Genomic DNA, 14,238 nt, shown 5'->3' on the forward strand with positions numbered 1-14,238 from the left:
ATCTAACACCCCCAATTACCTTAAAAATGGAGGCCGAGGCCAGGCGCGGTGGCTCACACCTGTAATCCCAGCACTTTGGGAGGCCGAGGTGGGCGGATCATGAGGTCAGGAGATCGAGACCGTCCTGGCTAACATGGTGAAACCACATCTCTATTAAAAATACAAACAAATTAGCTGGGTGTGGTGGCGGGTGCCTGTAGTCCCAGCTACTTGGGAAGCTGAGGCAGGAGAATGACGTGAACCCGGGAGGCGGAGCTTGCAGTGAGCCGAGATGGCGCCACTGCTCCAGCCTGGGCGACAGAGCAAGACTCCATCTCAAAAAAAAAAAAAGTGTTTTTAAGAGTCAATTTGTTCAAGTGAGGACTCAACAAGGTCTGCGCATGCACCTGGTGCTGTGTCTCTGCAGCCTCTTTTATTCTACAGCAGCACCCACACACACCTTTTAAAAGTCTCACTCATTTAGGGGAGAAGCCAAGTAATTTGTCTTGTACAGTGTCTCATTCTGAATTTGGCCGATGGCTTTTTTGTTATGCCATTTAGTTTGTTCCCTTATCCCCTGTATTTCCTGTTCATAGATTGCCAGGTCTAGAGCTTGATTGGATTCAGGGGAATTTTTTAGGCAAGCAAGAAACAGGGGCTGTGCGCTTCCAGCTACATCTATTATCATCGAGGCATATAGTGTCCATTTGCCCACTTCTGCCAAAGCCAAAAATTATTCAGTGGATTCAGGCGGTATCTGACTGGTTCTAGCATATAAAGGTCTCATCAGTACATTTAGAAGAAGTCCTTCTCTTAGAGCTGGAAGGGGAAATACTCCTCTCTCTGCGGGAGGAGAGACGACTGCTCAATGAGGACTAGGAGCCCCAGGGCCCTCCTGGCAGAACTGCAAGCAGCCTGCCCTGCCTGCGTGTCATCTCCACCCTAGCCCTCTTCGGTGATCTGATCTGCCTCTGGTTGTTTGTCCCCTCCTTGGTGGCTTTTTCAGAACCGATTATGGAGGAAGACGCGGTCCCGAAATCCTGGAAGCTCCTGCATTGGTGCTGACCCAAATAGAAACTGGAACGCTAGTTTTGCAGGTAGGTGATGGGGAGACAGTTCTCAAATCCTGCTGTCCCTGGGCTCGCCTGGTCTACCAGTGCTCTGAGCTGGCTGGGACGGAGCGCGTTTCCACTTTGGTTCCGTTGCTGCGTCACTGAGAGACTGAGGAGCACTCCTTAGGCTCTGACTTAGTGTTTTGTTTGTTGTTGCTGTTTTGAGATGGAATCTCGTTCTGTCACCCAGGCTGGAGTGCAGTGGCGTGATCTTGGCTCACCGCGACCTCTGCCTCCTGGGTTCAAGTGATTCTCCTGCCTTAGCCTCCTGAGTAGCTGGGACTGCAGGTGCACGCCACCACACCCGGCTATTTTTTTGTATTTTTTTTTTTTTCAGTAGAGATGGGGTTTCACCATGTTGGCCAGGATAGTTTTGGTCTCCTGACCTCATGATCCATCTGCTTCAGCCTTCCAAAGTGCTGGGAGTATAGCCATGAGCCACCTAGCCCAGGCTTTTTTTTTTTTTTTTTTTTTTTGAGACAGAGTCTTGCTCCATCGCCCAGGCTGGAGTGCAGTGGCAGGATCTTGGCTCACTCTGACTGCAACCTCCGCCTCCCGGGTTCAAGTGATTCTCCTGCCTCAGCCTCCTGGGATGACAGGTGCATGCCACCATGCCCAGCTAATTTTTGTATTTTTAGTAGAGACAGGGTTTTGCCGTGTTGGCCAGGCTGGTCTTGAACTCCTGAACTCAGGTCATCTGCCCACCTCAGCCTCCCAAAGTGCTGGGATTACAGGCATGAGCCATCACATCTGGACTGTTTGTTGTTTTTTAAAATATATTTTTGTGATTTTGAAAGGGAATGATAGTAATGTCTGTCTTCCCGAGAGAATGGTGGTACAGAGCATCTTACATTGAGATTGCCATCTACGCTAATATTTTAAAAACACTCTCTTCTAAGACATACAAAACGGGGAACCTTCATCCCTGACCCTACCAGCCCTGCCTGGGCAAGTTGTGAGCAGGCGAAAGGACTCCTGGCAGCAACTCAGAAGAGAGGAATTAGCGCTGTCACCCCAAAGTGCAAGACTGTGCTGTGAAAATTCCACTCCAGTACCCTTAGATGTGTAGATATGAACCTTAGCAGCCGGCTGTCATGGAAAGGGAAAGAGAATTAGGAGACCTGGGCTCTGAGTGCCAGCAATTTAAAAACCACCCTCCACAAAAGTGCCGACTGTGTACTAAGTACCTTCCGGTATTTATCATATTTATTCTTCTCACCTAGCGAGTGAATTTTATGATCTGAAATGAGACGGTGGAAGCTCAGAGACAATCTGAAGATGACGTGGGTGAACAGAGTTCTGATCTAAACTCAGCTTCCAATTTCAAATCCAGACAGTTCTCTTTCAGTGTCCCATGGCTGTATTGATGGGTTGTTTGTTTGTTTTGTTTTGTTGAGACACGGTCGTGCTCTGTCATCCAGGCTGGAGTGCAGTGGTGTGATCATGGCTCACTGCAGCCTCGACATCCTGGGTTTAAGCGATCCTCCCACCTCAGCCTCCCTGGTAGCTGGGACTATAGGCGCATGCCACAATGCTGAGCTAATTTTTGTATTTTTTTGTGAAGATGGGGTTTTGCCATGTTGCCCAGACTGGTCTTGAACTTCTGGGCTTAAGTGATCCCTCCACCTCAGCCTCTCAAAGTGCTGGGATTATAGACATGAGGCACTGTGCCCGGCCCTGATGGTTTGTTTTTAATGTACTTCTTTTACTTGTATAGAAATACCACACAAACCATTGGGGGAAAATAATGACTGTGGGAAAGGAACTGATACAAATGTGGGAACTCAGAGCTTCAAAGTTAAGTCAGATATTCCCACCACTGGGGTGGTTTCAGTCACACTCATACACACACACATGCACACACACACATATGCACATGTGCACACACACACCCTAGAAACCCGAGGGAACTATATTATGAAGTAATACAGAAGGCAGTGTTTCTAAATACCTGTCAAATAATCAAGAGATTTGAGCCACAACAATTGATTATTTCTGGCACACTTGGCCTTTAAGATCTGAGCCAGAGAATAAGTTGACACCAGAATAAATGGAGTCATTTTCATTATTTATTGGTATTCGTATTAATTATCTAGTCTACTTATTAATTACAACTCATTCTCAAGGGTGATATTAATTATTTATGACAACTGCTATTGGTACAAGGCAAGGTCAACTCCAACAGTTTTTCTCCTCAGCTGTAGCAGACCCAACACCCAACCCTCCCTCTTCCATGCCTTCTCTGCAGTCCACACCCACCGTGGACTAGGTGCTCTGGGCCGTCTCGCCATGGCCTGCCCATTCCCAATACCTTCGGCCCCTCTCTAGGTGGAGCGTCTTGCATTTCTGTGTTCTTGGACTATGAGTTAATGTTTGTTCTTGGGCTATCCCCAACAGGAAAGGGAGCCAGCGACAACCCTTGCTCCGAAGTGTACCATGGACCCCACGCCAATTCGGAAGTGGAGGTGAAATCAGTGGTAGATTTCATCCAAAAACATGGGAATTTCAAGTGCTTCATCGACCTGCACAGCTACTCACAGCTGCTGATGTATCCATATGGGTACTCAGTCAAAAAGGCCCCAGATGCCGAGGAACTCGTGAGTCACAGCTGCCTCCCACCCAGCCTGGGGCCCGCCTGACCCTCCTAGCGCTGCTAAGGTGGTAGCTCTGCAGCTTTATAGGGAGGGTCCAGGAGCCTAGGCATGTTTCATTGAAGGTCCAATCTTCTCTCCCTGCCCTTTGGGATATGTTGTCATCTGCTGGGGACAGGAAAAAGTGCCCTTTATTTCTGTGTCTGCTATGAGTTCCCAGAACCATGCCTGCCCCGCCTTTCCTTCTCCCTTGTTTTTCTGACTGCCATGTATTGTGGACCCACAGCTTGCCAAGGACTGTGGGTGGCACCTGGGTGGGCAAGGGGGAGAGATCCTCACTCTAGTGAAGGAAGAGTTTAAGGAGGGCGAAGGCCACAGCCTGGGGTGCTCTGTGTCTCATCCAGAACATGGGCCATCAGGAGCAGGCCTGGCATCTGGAGGGAGACTGCAGGTGGCTGCCCAGGCTCACAGCCAGCCCTTAAACCTCAGGCAGATGCAGCCCCTCCCAGGCTCATGGCAAAGTGCGGGCTTGATTCTGCTCCCCCACCCCCACCCGGCCTCTCAGGCAGGCACTCTACACAGGGATCATCCATCTATGGCGGTCCTTCTCCTCCTCCACTCTGCAACACCCAACTCTTTGAGAGCTTTCTCTTGAGCATACCTGGCCCTCCCTCATGTGTGCATGATGTCTCCCTTCTCAGGATAGGTGAAGATGGTGGTGCCTTTACTAGATTCCTAGTGAGTCAGTGAGCAGCCCCAGAACCCCCATCTCTTCCAATCTGAGTACATAATGCACAGGCTTCCACTTCCCTCCTCATCTCCTCCCCCAAACTGGGAGTCAAGAACTGGGGGTGTGGTGGGAGAAGGAGTTGAAGGAACCATGCCACCTCCCTCAGTTTACAGTTGGGCCTTGGAACTGGGCGAAGGGGAAACAAGGGACCAGAAAGGAAATCAGGGGAGGGGCTGAGAATCTTCCAAACCATCCCAGAGCAGAGCAGCTGAGGAAGGTCAAGCTTCAGGATCCATTTTTTCTCATTCCATGGATTCCCCCTTCCCAGGACAAGGTGGCGAAGCTTGCGGCCAAAGCTCTGGCTTCTGTGTCGGGCACTGAGTACCAAGTGGGTCCCACCTGCACCACTGTCTGTAAGTTGCTTATTTATGAGTTATTTAGAAAGCACTTTGAGAGGAAACTTGAAATGGAGTGGGAGGAGGGCTGTAAGTTAGACTTACTTATCATCTGATTGTTTTTGTTGTTGGTAATAGACTGAACTACATCACGCCTGTGTGGTGACAGCTGTTGCATGCAGTCCCCTTCATCAACATCATATCAAAAATTCCTCCTGCCCATCCCTTCATTTTCAAGGGAAACCCACCTTTCAGTTGGTAAACTGATGGTGGTAGTGGAGTTGGGGGAGACTCCCTCATCTTCCTAAAGGAGATGGAAAAACATTGAGCCTGGACAACATAGCAAGACCCCATCTGATATGGTTTGGCTGTGTCCCCACCCAGCTCTCATCTTGAATTCCTGCATGTTGTGGGAGGGACCTGGTGGGAGGTAATTGAATCATGGGGGCAGGTCTTTCCTGTGCTGTTCTCATGATAGTGAGTAAATCTCATGAGATCTGATGGTTATTATAAGGAGGAGTTTTCCAGCACAAGCCCTCTTCTTGTAAGAGTTAAAGAAAGAGGAAAGAAACACAAAAAGCAGCTTAGCAGTCAAAGACAGGTTTATTCTGGGAATAAACCTGAGAGGGGCTTCTGGCTGATTTCGGTCAGGAGTGTTCTGTCTTAGAGACTAAGGGTATTTAAGGGTTTAGGGATGGGGAGCTTATCGCAGGCTCGGAATGTTTCTGTGTGAAGGAGAGTTTTATTTCCTGGGTTGGAATATCTCTGATCAGAGGGGAGATTATCTTGGGGTTGGCATGTTTCTGGTTGGAGGGGAGGTTTATCTTAGAGTTGGAATGTTTCTGGTCATGCTGACATTACCCATTAGGCTGATGTTTGGGGCTAGTTTTTAATCAAGGGGAACTTAAAATGGCAGTGTTTGCCCAAGATGGTGATGTTCCTGCTCTGTCAATCCAGACCTTATAGTTATAAAAGGATGAAGGGCAGCATGTTCTTTTCGGCTACTTCCTGCTGAGGAGGGCACGGAGAGTTTTTTGGTCTCGGATTGACTGTAGGAGTAATGCTGTCTGTAGATGTTTTTGGGTAGTAGTCTGTGAGATGGGCAGGATTCTGTCAGTTAAATATCTTTGAAAAAGGTTGATTAGGCAGGGTAAGAACATTAGTCCTAGGCATATTATTAGGACAGAGCCCAGGAATGGGATGACCTGTGTTACGATTTTGTTTCCAAACCAAGAAGTTATTTGGTTGTTTTGCTATTCCTTTAGCTTTTTAGCCCTTTTTAAAAGTTTTTCAGCAGTGTTTCTTACTAGGCCTGATTCTTACCCAATGAGAGGCATAGGCCCCCTTTTTCAGCTGTTATAAGATTTAATCCCCATTTATTTTGGAGGACTGCAGCTGAGGAGTCTAGTTGGTCTTGGGCTTTTATAAGGCTTCGGGCTATATTTTTTAAAGAACGCTGTAGTTCTGTTGAAAGAGTTTTTTTAAAGTATGTTAAAGATGTGGCCAATCTGCCTGCTCCCAATCCAAGTATAGAGGTTACACCTAAGGCCTCCATCAAAGGAATGACGTGGACGGCCCTCCTTTTTAAAACAGATTGGACAGATGGAATGTGTAAAGGTTGATTAGGAGGAACTAGTTTAATGGAGGGAGAAAGATAAACTAGGACACAGGTTCCAGTTTAGTTGGTGCGGAGACAAAGATATGTGTTGGTGCCACACCAAAAGAACAAGACTTCGTTGTAAATACAGGTGGAGATATGGAAAGAAAACAAGTGAATTAAAGACAGGGTGTTTTTTCTTTCTTGTGGTTCATTACTCCAGGTGGACAAGGAGGAGGCCAGGGAGACACCCACTATGGTAGAGATATAGAAAGAGTTATTTTGTACACAATAATGCAGTCAGATGTTGCACTATTGATATCCAACCATGGAAAAAGGTGGGCACCAGGGACAACAAAAGTTGGGCCAGAGGCATTGGTTGAGGGAGAGGCTGTGAAAACAGCCAGTTGCAAAAATGCTCTGTTTGCTTCTGGTGATCCTTGGTAGTCAACTTTGTTAGTTTGGTGGTCAGAGGGGTGTTTAATAATAATGAGTGCGGTTGCATTGGTTAGGTGTTAAGGACCCTACAGGGAAATTTTCCTTAGAGGCTGAAAAGCAAAGTGAGGCTTGTTGTAAAATGGGGGTGTGTTTAGTTATGGGCCCTTTAATGGGAGGGCCTTGGGGCTTGAGGTGTTGTAGGGAGTCGTAATAGGTTTGAAATAATTTGTTGGCCTGATTGGCCCTCGAAGCAGGATAATCGCTGACCAGGGTGTCAGCTCTTTTAAAAAAGGAAGCTCCTTTCTGGAATTTATAAATTAGGGTTATGTTTCCTGTTAAAAGGTCATGAAGGGTTGTAGGAAGAGCTGCGTGAGCTGAGGAAGACAGCGATAAGCACATTCAGCATTCCGGAGCAAAGGAACAGTTAGCTTGCAGCAAGAGGGATCGTGTAAGGTTTACAGAGAGTTCTAGTTTGAGAGCAGTTAGGAGTGGTTGTATTGGTGAGGTTGATGTGATTAGGGAATTTATACTGAAAGAAACAAGAAAAAGAGAAAACAGTTATTTGGGTAGGAGTAAAGTCCTGGAAAGTTCCTCGAAGCCATAGGTCCCATAGCACAGTAAGGAGCTGTTCAGGATGTATAATGGGAATTCTGTAAGAGTACCACTGAAGGGCTGTAATGAGGTTGGTTAGGAAGCGATGAAAGTTTGGGAGAGAAAGACATGTAAGCGGCTTATGTGGATTTCTCTTCCTTTTTCTTCGGGATTCGGATGAGGTGAAGGGAAGTGGGTCCCATGGAGACACAAGAGAAGGCTGAGGGATTTTAGACTTGGTTGTTTGGGTATGTGGTGAAGGGAAGTCTGTTTTCTTGAGAGAAGTATAATGAAACCAGTTGGGGAGTCCTTGGAGTTTTGCTGCCGTGGGTGTGGTAAGGATGATCTGGTAAGGTCCCTTCCATTTAGGTGTGAGGGGGGAATTGGGGGTAGGACTGGGATCTTTTACCAGAACCCAGTCTCCTGGCTGTAGGAAGGGATTAGAGGAGTCAGTTACGGGTTGTGGCAGGCATTTGTTAGCATATTCCCAAATAAAATGGCGGATGGTATGTAGAAGAGGGGAAACGAGAGGGGTTGGTGGAGGCAGGGCTTGACTCTGAGGTGGAATAAAAGTTGTGAGTGGTCTTTCGGACGTGAGTTTAAAGGGGCTGAGCATTGGAGGTTTAGGTGGGAGTGCCTGAATTTTTAGAAGGGCCAAAGGTAAAAGTGTAACCCAGTTTGTATGTGTTTGGAGTGAGTACTTGGTGAGGGTGTTTTTTTAGAATGTTATTCATTTTTTTAACCTTTCCTGAAGATTGAGGGTGATAGGGGATGTGTGGCTTCCAGGTGATTAGTAGGGCCTGTGCAAGTGTTTGAGTAATTTGATAAATGAATTCAGGGCCATTATCAGATTGAAAAGAAAGAGGCACCCCGAACCTGGGGATGATTTATGTTATTAATTTGGAGGCGACAATAGAAATTCGATTGTTGGATGGAAAAAGCCTCCACCCATCCTGACAAGGTATTAGCCAGAACTAAAAGATATTGAACCTTGTTTACTGGGGCATATGGGTAAAATTAATTTGCCAGTCTTGTCCTGAAAGGTGTCCCCTGGCTCGAAAGATTGGGAAAGAAGGGGGTTTAGTGTTGGAATAAGGTGACACTTTGTGGCAAATAGAGCATTGATGGGAAATGGCTTTTAACTGTTCCTTTATATCTGGGGTTATGTGTATATGAGAACTTATGAAATGTTGTAGAGGTAAATGGCTACTGTGGAAGAGATTGTGAATATCTCATAAAAGAGTTGTTTTTTCAGGGTTAGGTGGGACTAATTTGTTTTGTATGAACCAGTATGGGGGTTTGAATTGTGCCCCCGCCATAACTAGTTGCTATATTTGGTGTTTAGGATAAAAGGAGGGGATATGTTGTATGAGGGGAAATAGGTATTGGGGAATTGGATGATTGGTTGAGACGTGTTTTGCTCAATAGTCAGCCTCACAGTTCCCTAAAGAAATGTGATTGATGTCCTTTGCAATGGATAACTGCAGCCTCTTCTGGAAGTAAAGCTGCCTTTAGATGATGGATTAGTTTTCCATTAATGATAGGAGTTCCCTCAGCTGTGAGATAGCCCTGCTCGCTCCAAATTTGGGCATTGGAATGGATGATATTATAGGCATATTTAGAATCGGTGTATAAATTGTGTGTTTTTTGCTAGGGTTAGGGCTCTTAGGGCAACTAATTCTGTTTGTTGGGAGGATGTGCCCAAAGGCAAGGGGGCAGCCTCTACAACTCTTTTAGGTGGGAGAGAGTGGGTATCATTATGATATCCCTTAAAGATGGCATATCCTGCTTGGAGGGGGAGTTTTTTGATGTGCTGCCATTTATAAACTAATTTGGGGCTCCTTTTATCTGAGTGGAAGTAAGGTGGTGAAACATGGTGAGAGAACTTTTAATTAGATCAGAGCATGAGTGTTGGTTGGGGTTTAAAATTGGTGTTGAGGCTGGGCGCGTTGGCTCACGCCTGTAATCCTCCCACTTTGGGAGGCCGAGGCGGGTGGATCACCTGAGGTCAGGAGTTTGAGACCAGCTTGGCCAACATGGTGAAACCCCGTCTCTACTAAAATACTTTAGCTGGGCGTTGTGGTGTGTGCCTGTAATCCCAGCTACTTGGAAGGCTGAATCAGGAGAATCGCTTGAACCCGGGAGGCAGAGGTTGCACTCCAGCCTGGGCTACAAGAGCGAAACTCTGTCTCAAAAAAAAAAAAAAAAAATTGAAGGTAAAAGACTGGTGGGATTTGGGGGGTAGCATATATGAAGAGAGATAGAAGGTTGAAAGAGTATTGAATATAGGGCTTGCATGCGAGAGGATGGAAAGGATGAGATGGAGGTGAGCGCCTTATGGCTGAGCATATCTTGTAGACTGTGAGAAGAAAATACCTGAAGGGATCTTTATCTGGGCTCAAGCAATCCTCTCTTGTCAGCTTCCCAAAGTGTTGAGATGACAGGCACGAGCCAGTGCACCTGGCCTATTGTACCTTTCGTATGTTTAGATTTGTTTAGACAGACAAATACTCACCATTGCGTTACAACTTTCAACAGCGTTCAGTACAGTAACATGCTGTGCAGGCTTGTAGCCTAGGAGCAATAGGCTATGCCATATAGTCTAGGTGTGCAGTAGGTTACACCATCTAGGTTTGTGTAAGTACATTGCACGATGATGAAAACATACCTCCATTGTGAAGTGATGCATGGCTGTATAAACATGGAAGGCACAACTCTGATCCCCCTTAGGGTGGTGCCCTCCTTTTATTTCTCTAAATTTTATGAGACAGGGTCTCACTCTCTGGTCCAGTCTGGAGTGCACTGGTGCAATCTCGGCTCACTGCAGCCTCGACTTCCCCAAACTCAGGTGATCCTTCCGCTTCAGCCTCCTGAGTAGCTGGTAGTACAGGCATACACCAACATGCCCAGCTAATTTTTTTTTTTTTTTTTTTTTTTTTGTAGAGAAAGGGTCTCATTCTGTTGCTCAGACTGGTCTCAAACTCCTGGGCTCAAGCAATCTGTCTGTCTCAGCCTCCCAAAGTGCTGGGATTACAGGCGTGAGCCACCTCGCCCTTCTTTCCCCTCTATTGGCTTTTCCATAATAGTGTCTCAATAGTTGATCCACCCTCAGAACCCCTGCAAACTGGCTGCCGTTTCTTTCCTCTTCAATTCTCTGCCCACTCTCCCCTCCAACTTGACTCACTCTCAACTGGCTTCACTTCAAACCCCCTCTTTTAGGAAGATTCTCCATCCACCCCCCGGGCCCTCCTCTGGACTCCATCTCAACAGTCTTGTCTCTGTTTCAGATGCCATCAGATGATGTTGGTGTTTGTGTTGCTAATTGCAGCAACAATCCATTAATAATTCATGGTTTCTTGATATTAGTGTTGCTAAGTGGGAACTCTTCAGACAACACACCTGGAGAGTTTCTGCATCCTCTGCTTAATTAGAACGGAGTGAGGGGCCAAAGACAGTTAAAAGAGACTTGGTAGGTGCCCTCTGAGGACGTCCTCTCCAAAGATCTTTGGGGGTCACCAGGGTCCTGGCCTGTGGGTCAAACACCAGCTTAAATAATGGCCTTGTCCTCCTGCATCAGACACATTCTTTTCTCTCCTCCACAGTATAAACTGCCAAAACCGGGAGATACTCATCAGATTGCTCCAACAGAAGAGGAGGAAGGCTCTCCTGAGGGCTGTCCAGGAGACATAAAATTTCTACCTTTTCTTTTCTTTTCTTTTTGAAATGGAGTTTCGTTTCGCTCTTGTTGCCCAGGCTGGAGTGCAATGGCGTGATCTCCACTCATCACAATCTCCGCCTCCCAGGTTCAAGCGATTCCCCGCCTCAGCCTCCCGAGTAACTGGGATTATAGGCATGTGCCCCACCCCCAGCTAATTTTTGTATTTCTAGTAGGGATGGGGTTTCTCCATGTTGGTCAGTCTGGTCTTGAACTCCCGACCTCAGGTGATCTGCCCGCCTTGGCCTCTCAAAGTGCTGGGATTACAGGCGTGAGCCACGGCGCCCGGCCAAAATGTCTACCTTTTCTAAGAGCCCATCTTCCATATTCTTTATAGGCCTTGTCTGTCCTCCTTGTTTTTTCAAAAAAAAGCAATCAATTTTTGTATAATAGCACTCTATCCAACGCCATAGGTTATGGTGTGTGCTACATACACAGTCGACGTTTGTCCTTTCAAGTGTTGGACCTTTTCCTAGATCGCCATTTTAGAGGAAAATAATTCTAAAATGGATTTTACACTTTTCTGCCTTCTAAAACAGAGCATGGAGAAGAGATTTAAGCCCCTTTTTTCATGGTTAAGTGTACTTCTCAACCCCAGTTCGTATATGCTAAAGGCCTACTCTGCCATCTTGTACTGTTTGGACCTTCTGCTAAATGGTCCCGGCCTGTTTTCCTTCTCTAATTCTTGTGTTTGCTTTGTAGAGTTTTGTGTCTCCTTTCTCCTGCCAGACTGTCAGCAGTAGCTTGTATTGCCTCGGGCCAACAGCCTCTAGCAACTCTTTCCCCTCCTCTTCACTGATTCTGCTCCAGGAAGGGCTTGGAAACAAGTTCTTTGGGTTCATCTGACTTGTGGATAAAGCAGTTTCATGTACTTTTTGTAGTTCATAAGCGTGGTGATTGGGTTTTCACGCTCATGTGTGACATATGCCTTCCTCCAATTTTGTTACAATGTTGGTGCATTACCCATCAGACATGGGGGAAGAAAGGGTGTTCATGACAGCATTATCTATAGTCACAAAAGACACGTATAGGGGCCAAGGGAAAACTTCCCCTTTGCCTTCTGAAGGTTCATTGAAAAATCAACTGACCAAAGGCAGATCGATAGGAGAAAAGGCATACAAAATTTTATTTTAGTGTGCATGGCACAGGGGAATCACAGGAGAATGATTTCCCAATAACCCAATGGGGCACAGAAGCTTGTATACCCTTTTTCATACAGGAGGGAGGAGATGTATGGACTGGGGAGGCGGGAGGCAGATATTACAGGAAGGTGAGGGGCGGAGCTGCACAGGAACAAAGGTTGTCTTATTAAGCAGATAAAGTCCTCCAGGCAATCTCTCGGAGCTGCCCTCAGAAGAATAGATGAAGTCTGTCTGGGTGTGGTGATGATTCCCAGTCTCATCTCTTCTGGTGGTTTATCTTTCTTGGTTATTTGATGAGACCTCTAGGGAGGATGTTTAAGACAATTGCATTTCTTTTGGAAAGATGCTTTCTTGGTCAGATGAGGAAATTTCCAAAGACAGACAGTCCCTCCCTGTGTTTGGTGGTGGGGCAGGTATGGGGAACAAGAAGTTAGAGGGACCTTGATTCGGGGGCGGCTTCTGAGGGCCCTCAGCATGTCAAAACATCAGCCTTTGGGATATCACTTTCTGAGCCCCAACCCTTGTAAGTGTCTAAAATGTCCACCTAGAGAATGCAGGATAAATACACATTTGGTGCATTCACACAATGCAGCACTACGCAGCCCTTAAGTGAATGAGGTAGATCTATGTGCGCTAAAAGGGAATACTCACCAATTGTTAATTGAAAAATACGTGTGCAGAACAGCGTTAATAGTGTGTTCCCATTTTTTGTTGTTGTTATTGTTTTTGAAGAGTAGGTAGACTTTCAGCAGGGACCCAAATAAAGTGAAGTTTACAAACTTCGTCATTTTGACTGCTCAGCAGAAGCCTTTTTGCCTCCTTCCTGAATCTCAAATGTGTTCTGAAATACTTGCACTTGCCATATAAGTAACTTCTAGAAACTTCTGGTACCATTGCTTTTCATTCAGCATTTTCTTGAGGTAAAGAAAGGCCATGGGAACCACACAGGGAGGGAGCACGGAGTCTCACTGGAAGCATCCCTAGAAAAATCACAAATGCTATTCAGGAATCACACAGCTCTCAGGAACCATGGAAAAGCCAAAGGACCCATATTTCCATGTAACAGGCTTGTTAATATACTCACTAGATCTGAGGTTGGTTGAGGAGAGCCTGGGCTTTATTATCAGATGGACCTGGGTTTAGATTGCAGCTCCGCCATTTTCCATCTGTATTTCCTTAGGTGAATTATCCATTCTGAGCTTGGATTTCCTCATCTGTAAAACAAGGACAATAAAACCTACTTCACTGAGTTTTTAAAGATTAGGAGATCATAAGTGTGAAGTGTCTGATATAATGCCCGGCTCATAGTAGCTGCTCAACAGATGGTAGCTGCTACTGACATCATTTTATTATTTAATGTCATCCAGGCCAGGCGTGGGATTCACACCTTTAATCCCAGCACCTTGGGAGGCTGACGTGGGATGATCACTTGAGTCCAGGAGTTTGACACCAGCTGGGCAACATAGTAAGACCCCATCTCTGCAAATAAATAAATTAGCCAGGCATAGTGCTATGTGCCTGTAGTCCCAGCTACTTGGGAGAGTGAGGTGGGAGGATCACTTGAGCCTAGGAGGTCAAAGCTGCAGTAAGCTGTGATTATGCCACTGCACTCCAGCCTGGGTGACAGACTGAGACCTTGTCTCAAAAAGAAAAAAGAAAAAATTATCTATGCTTTGTACTCTTAGGCAATTTCTGAGCTAGTAGAGTTTGACTGGTAAGAAGCAGAAAAATGGACCTCTTGCCCTTCATAAGCCTTTTGGCAAAGGTAAGTCCCAAGGGCTGTGCTCCCTTCTCCGTATCCATTATCTCTTGCCATGTTAAAAAAAAGTCCTAAAACTTAGCAGCTTAAAACAATCAACGTCCATTTTCTTACAGTTTCTGTAGGGCAGGAATTCTGTGGTTTAGCTAGATGGCTCTGGCTCAGGATCCTTCATGAGGCTGCAGTCAA

General features: G+C 46.2%; 1 protein-coding gene, 1 long non-coding RNA gene and 1 other non-coding gene across 3 annotated transcripts in view; 2 read left to right on the forward strand and 1 right to left on the reverse strand.

Moving 5' to 3' along the window:
• Nucleotides 1–14,238, forward strand: part of CPA4 (carboxypeptidase A4) — a 31,058-nt gene that overhangs the window by 14,144 nt on the left and 2,676 nt on the right. The window contains exons 8-10 of the mRNA XM_031013491.3: nt 986–1,076; nt 3,489–3,688; nt 4,741–4,825. Coding sequence (XP_030869351.2) covers nt 986–1,076; nt 3,489–3,688; nt 4,741–4,825 — 376 coding nt within the window. The remainder of the gene's footprint in view (nt 1–985; nt 1,077–3,488; nt 3,689–4,740; nt 4,826–14,238) is intronic.
• On the forward strand, nt 12,018–12,121 carry LOC115935509 (small nucleolar RNA U13). Its single transcript, XR_004071129.1, has one exon. It is a non-coding gene; the product is annotated as a small nucleolar RNA U13 (small nucleolar RNA).
• Nucleotides 12,249–13,501, reverse strand: LOC129534632 (uncharacterized). The gene is made up of 2 exons (XR_008681277.2): nt 13,375–13,501; nt 12,249–13,270 (listed from the first exon to the last, which is right to left on the reverse strand). It is a non-coding gene; the product is annotated as an uncharacterized lncRNA (long non-coding RNA).

The sequence above is a fragment of the Gorilla gorilla genome, chromosome 6 (assembly GCF_029281585.2).
Source record: "Gorilla gorilla gorilla isolate KB3781 chromosome 6, NHGRI_mGorGor1-v2.1_pri, whole genome shotgun sequence".
NCBI classification, from domain to species: Eukaryota; Metazoa; Chordata; class Mammalia; order Primates; family Hominidae; genus Gorilla; species Gorilla gorilla.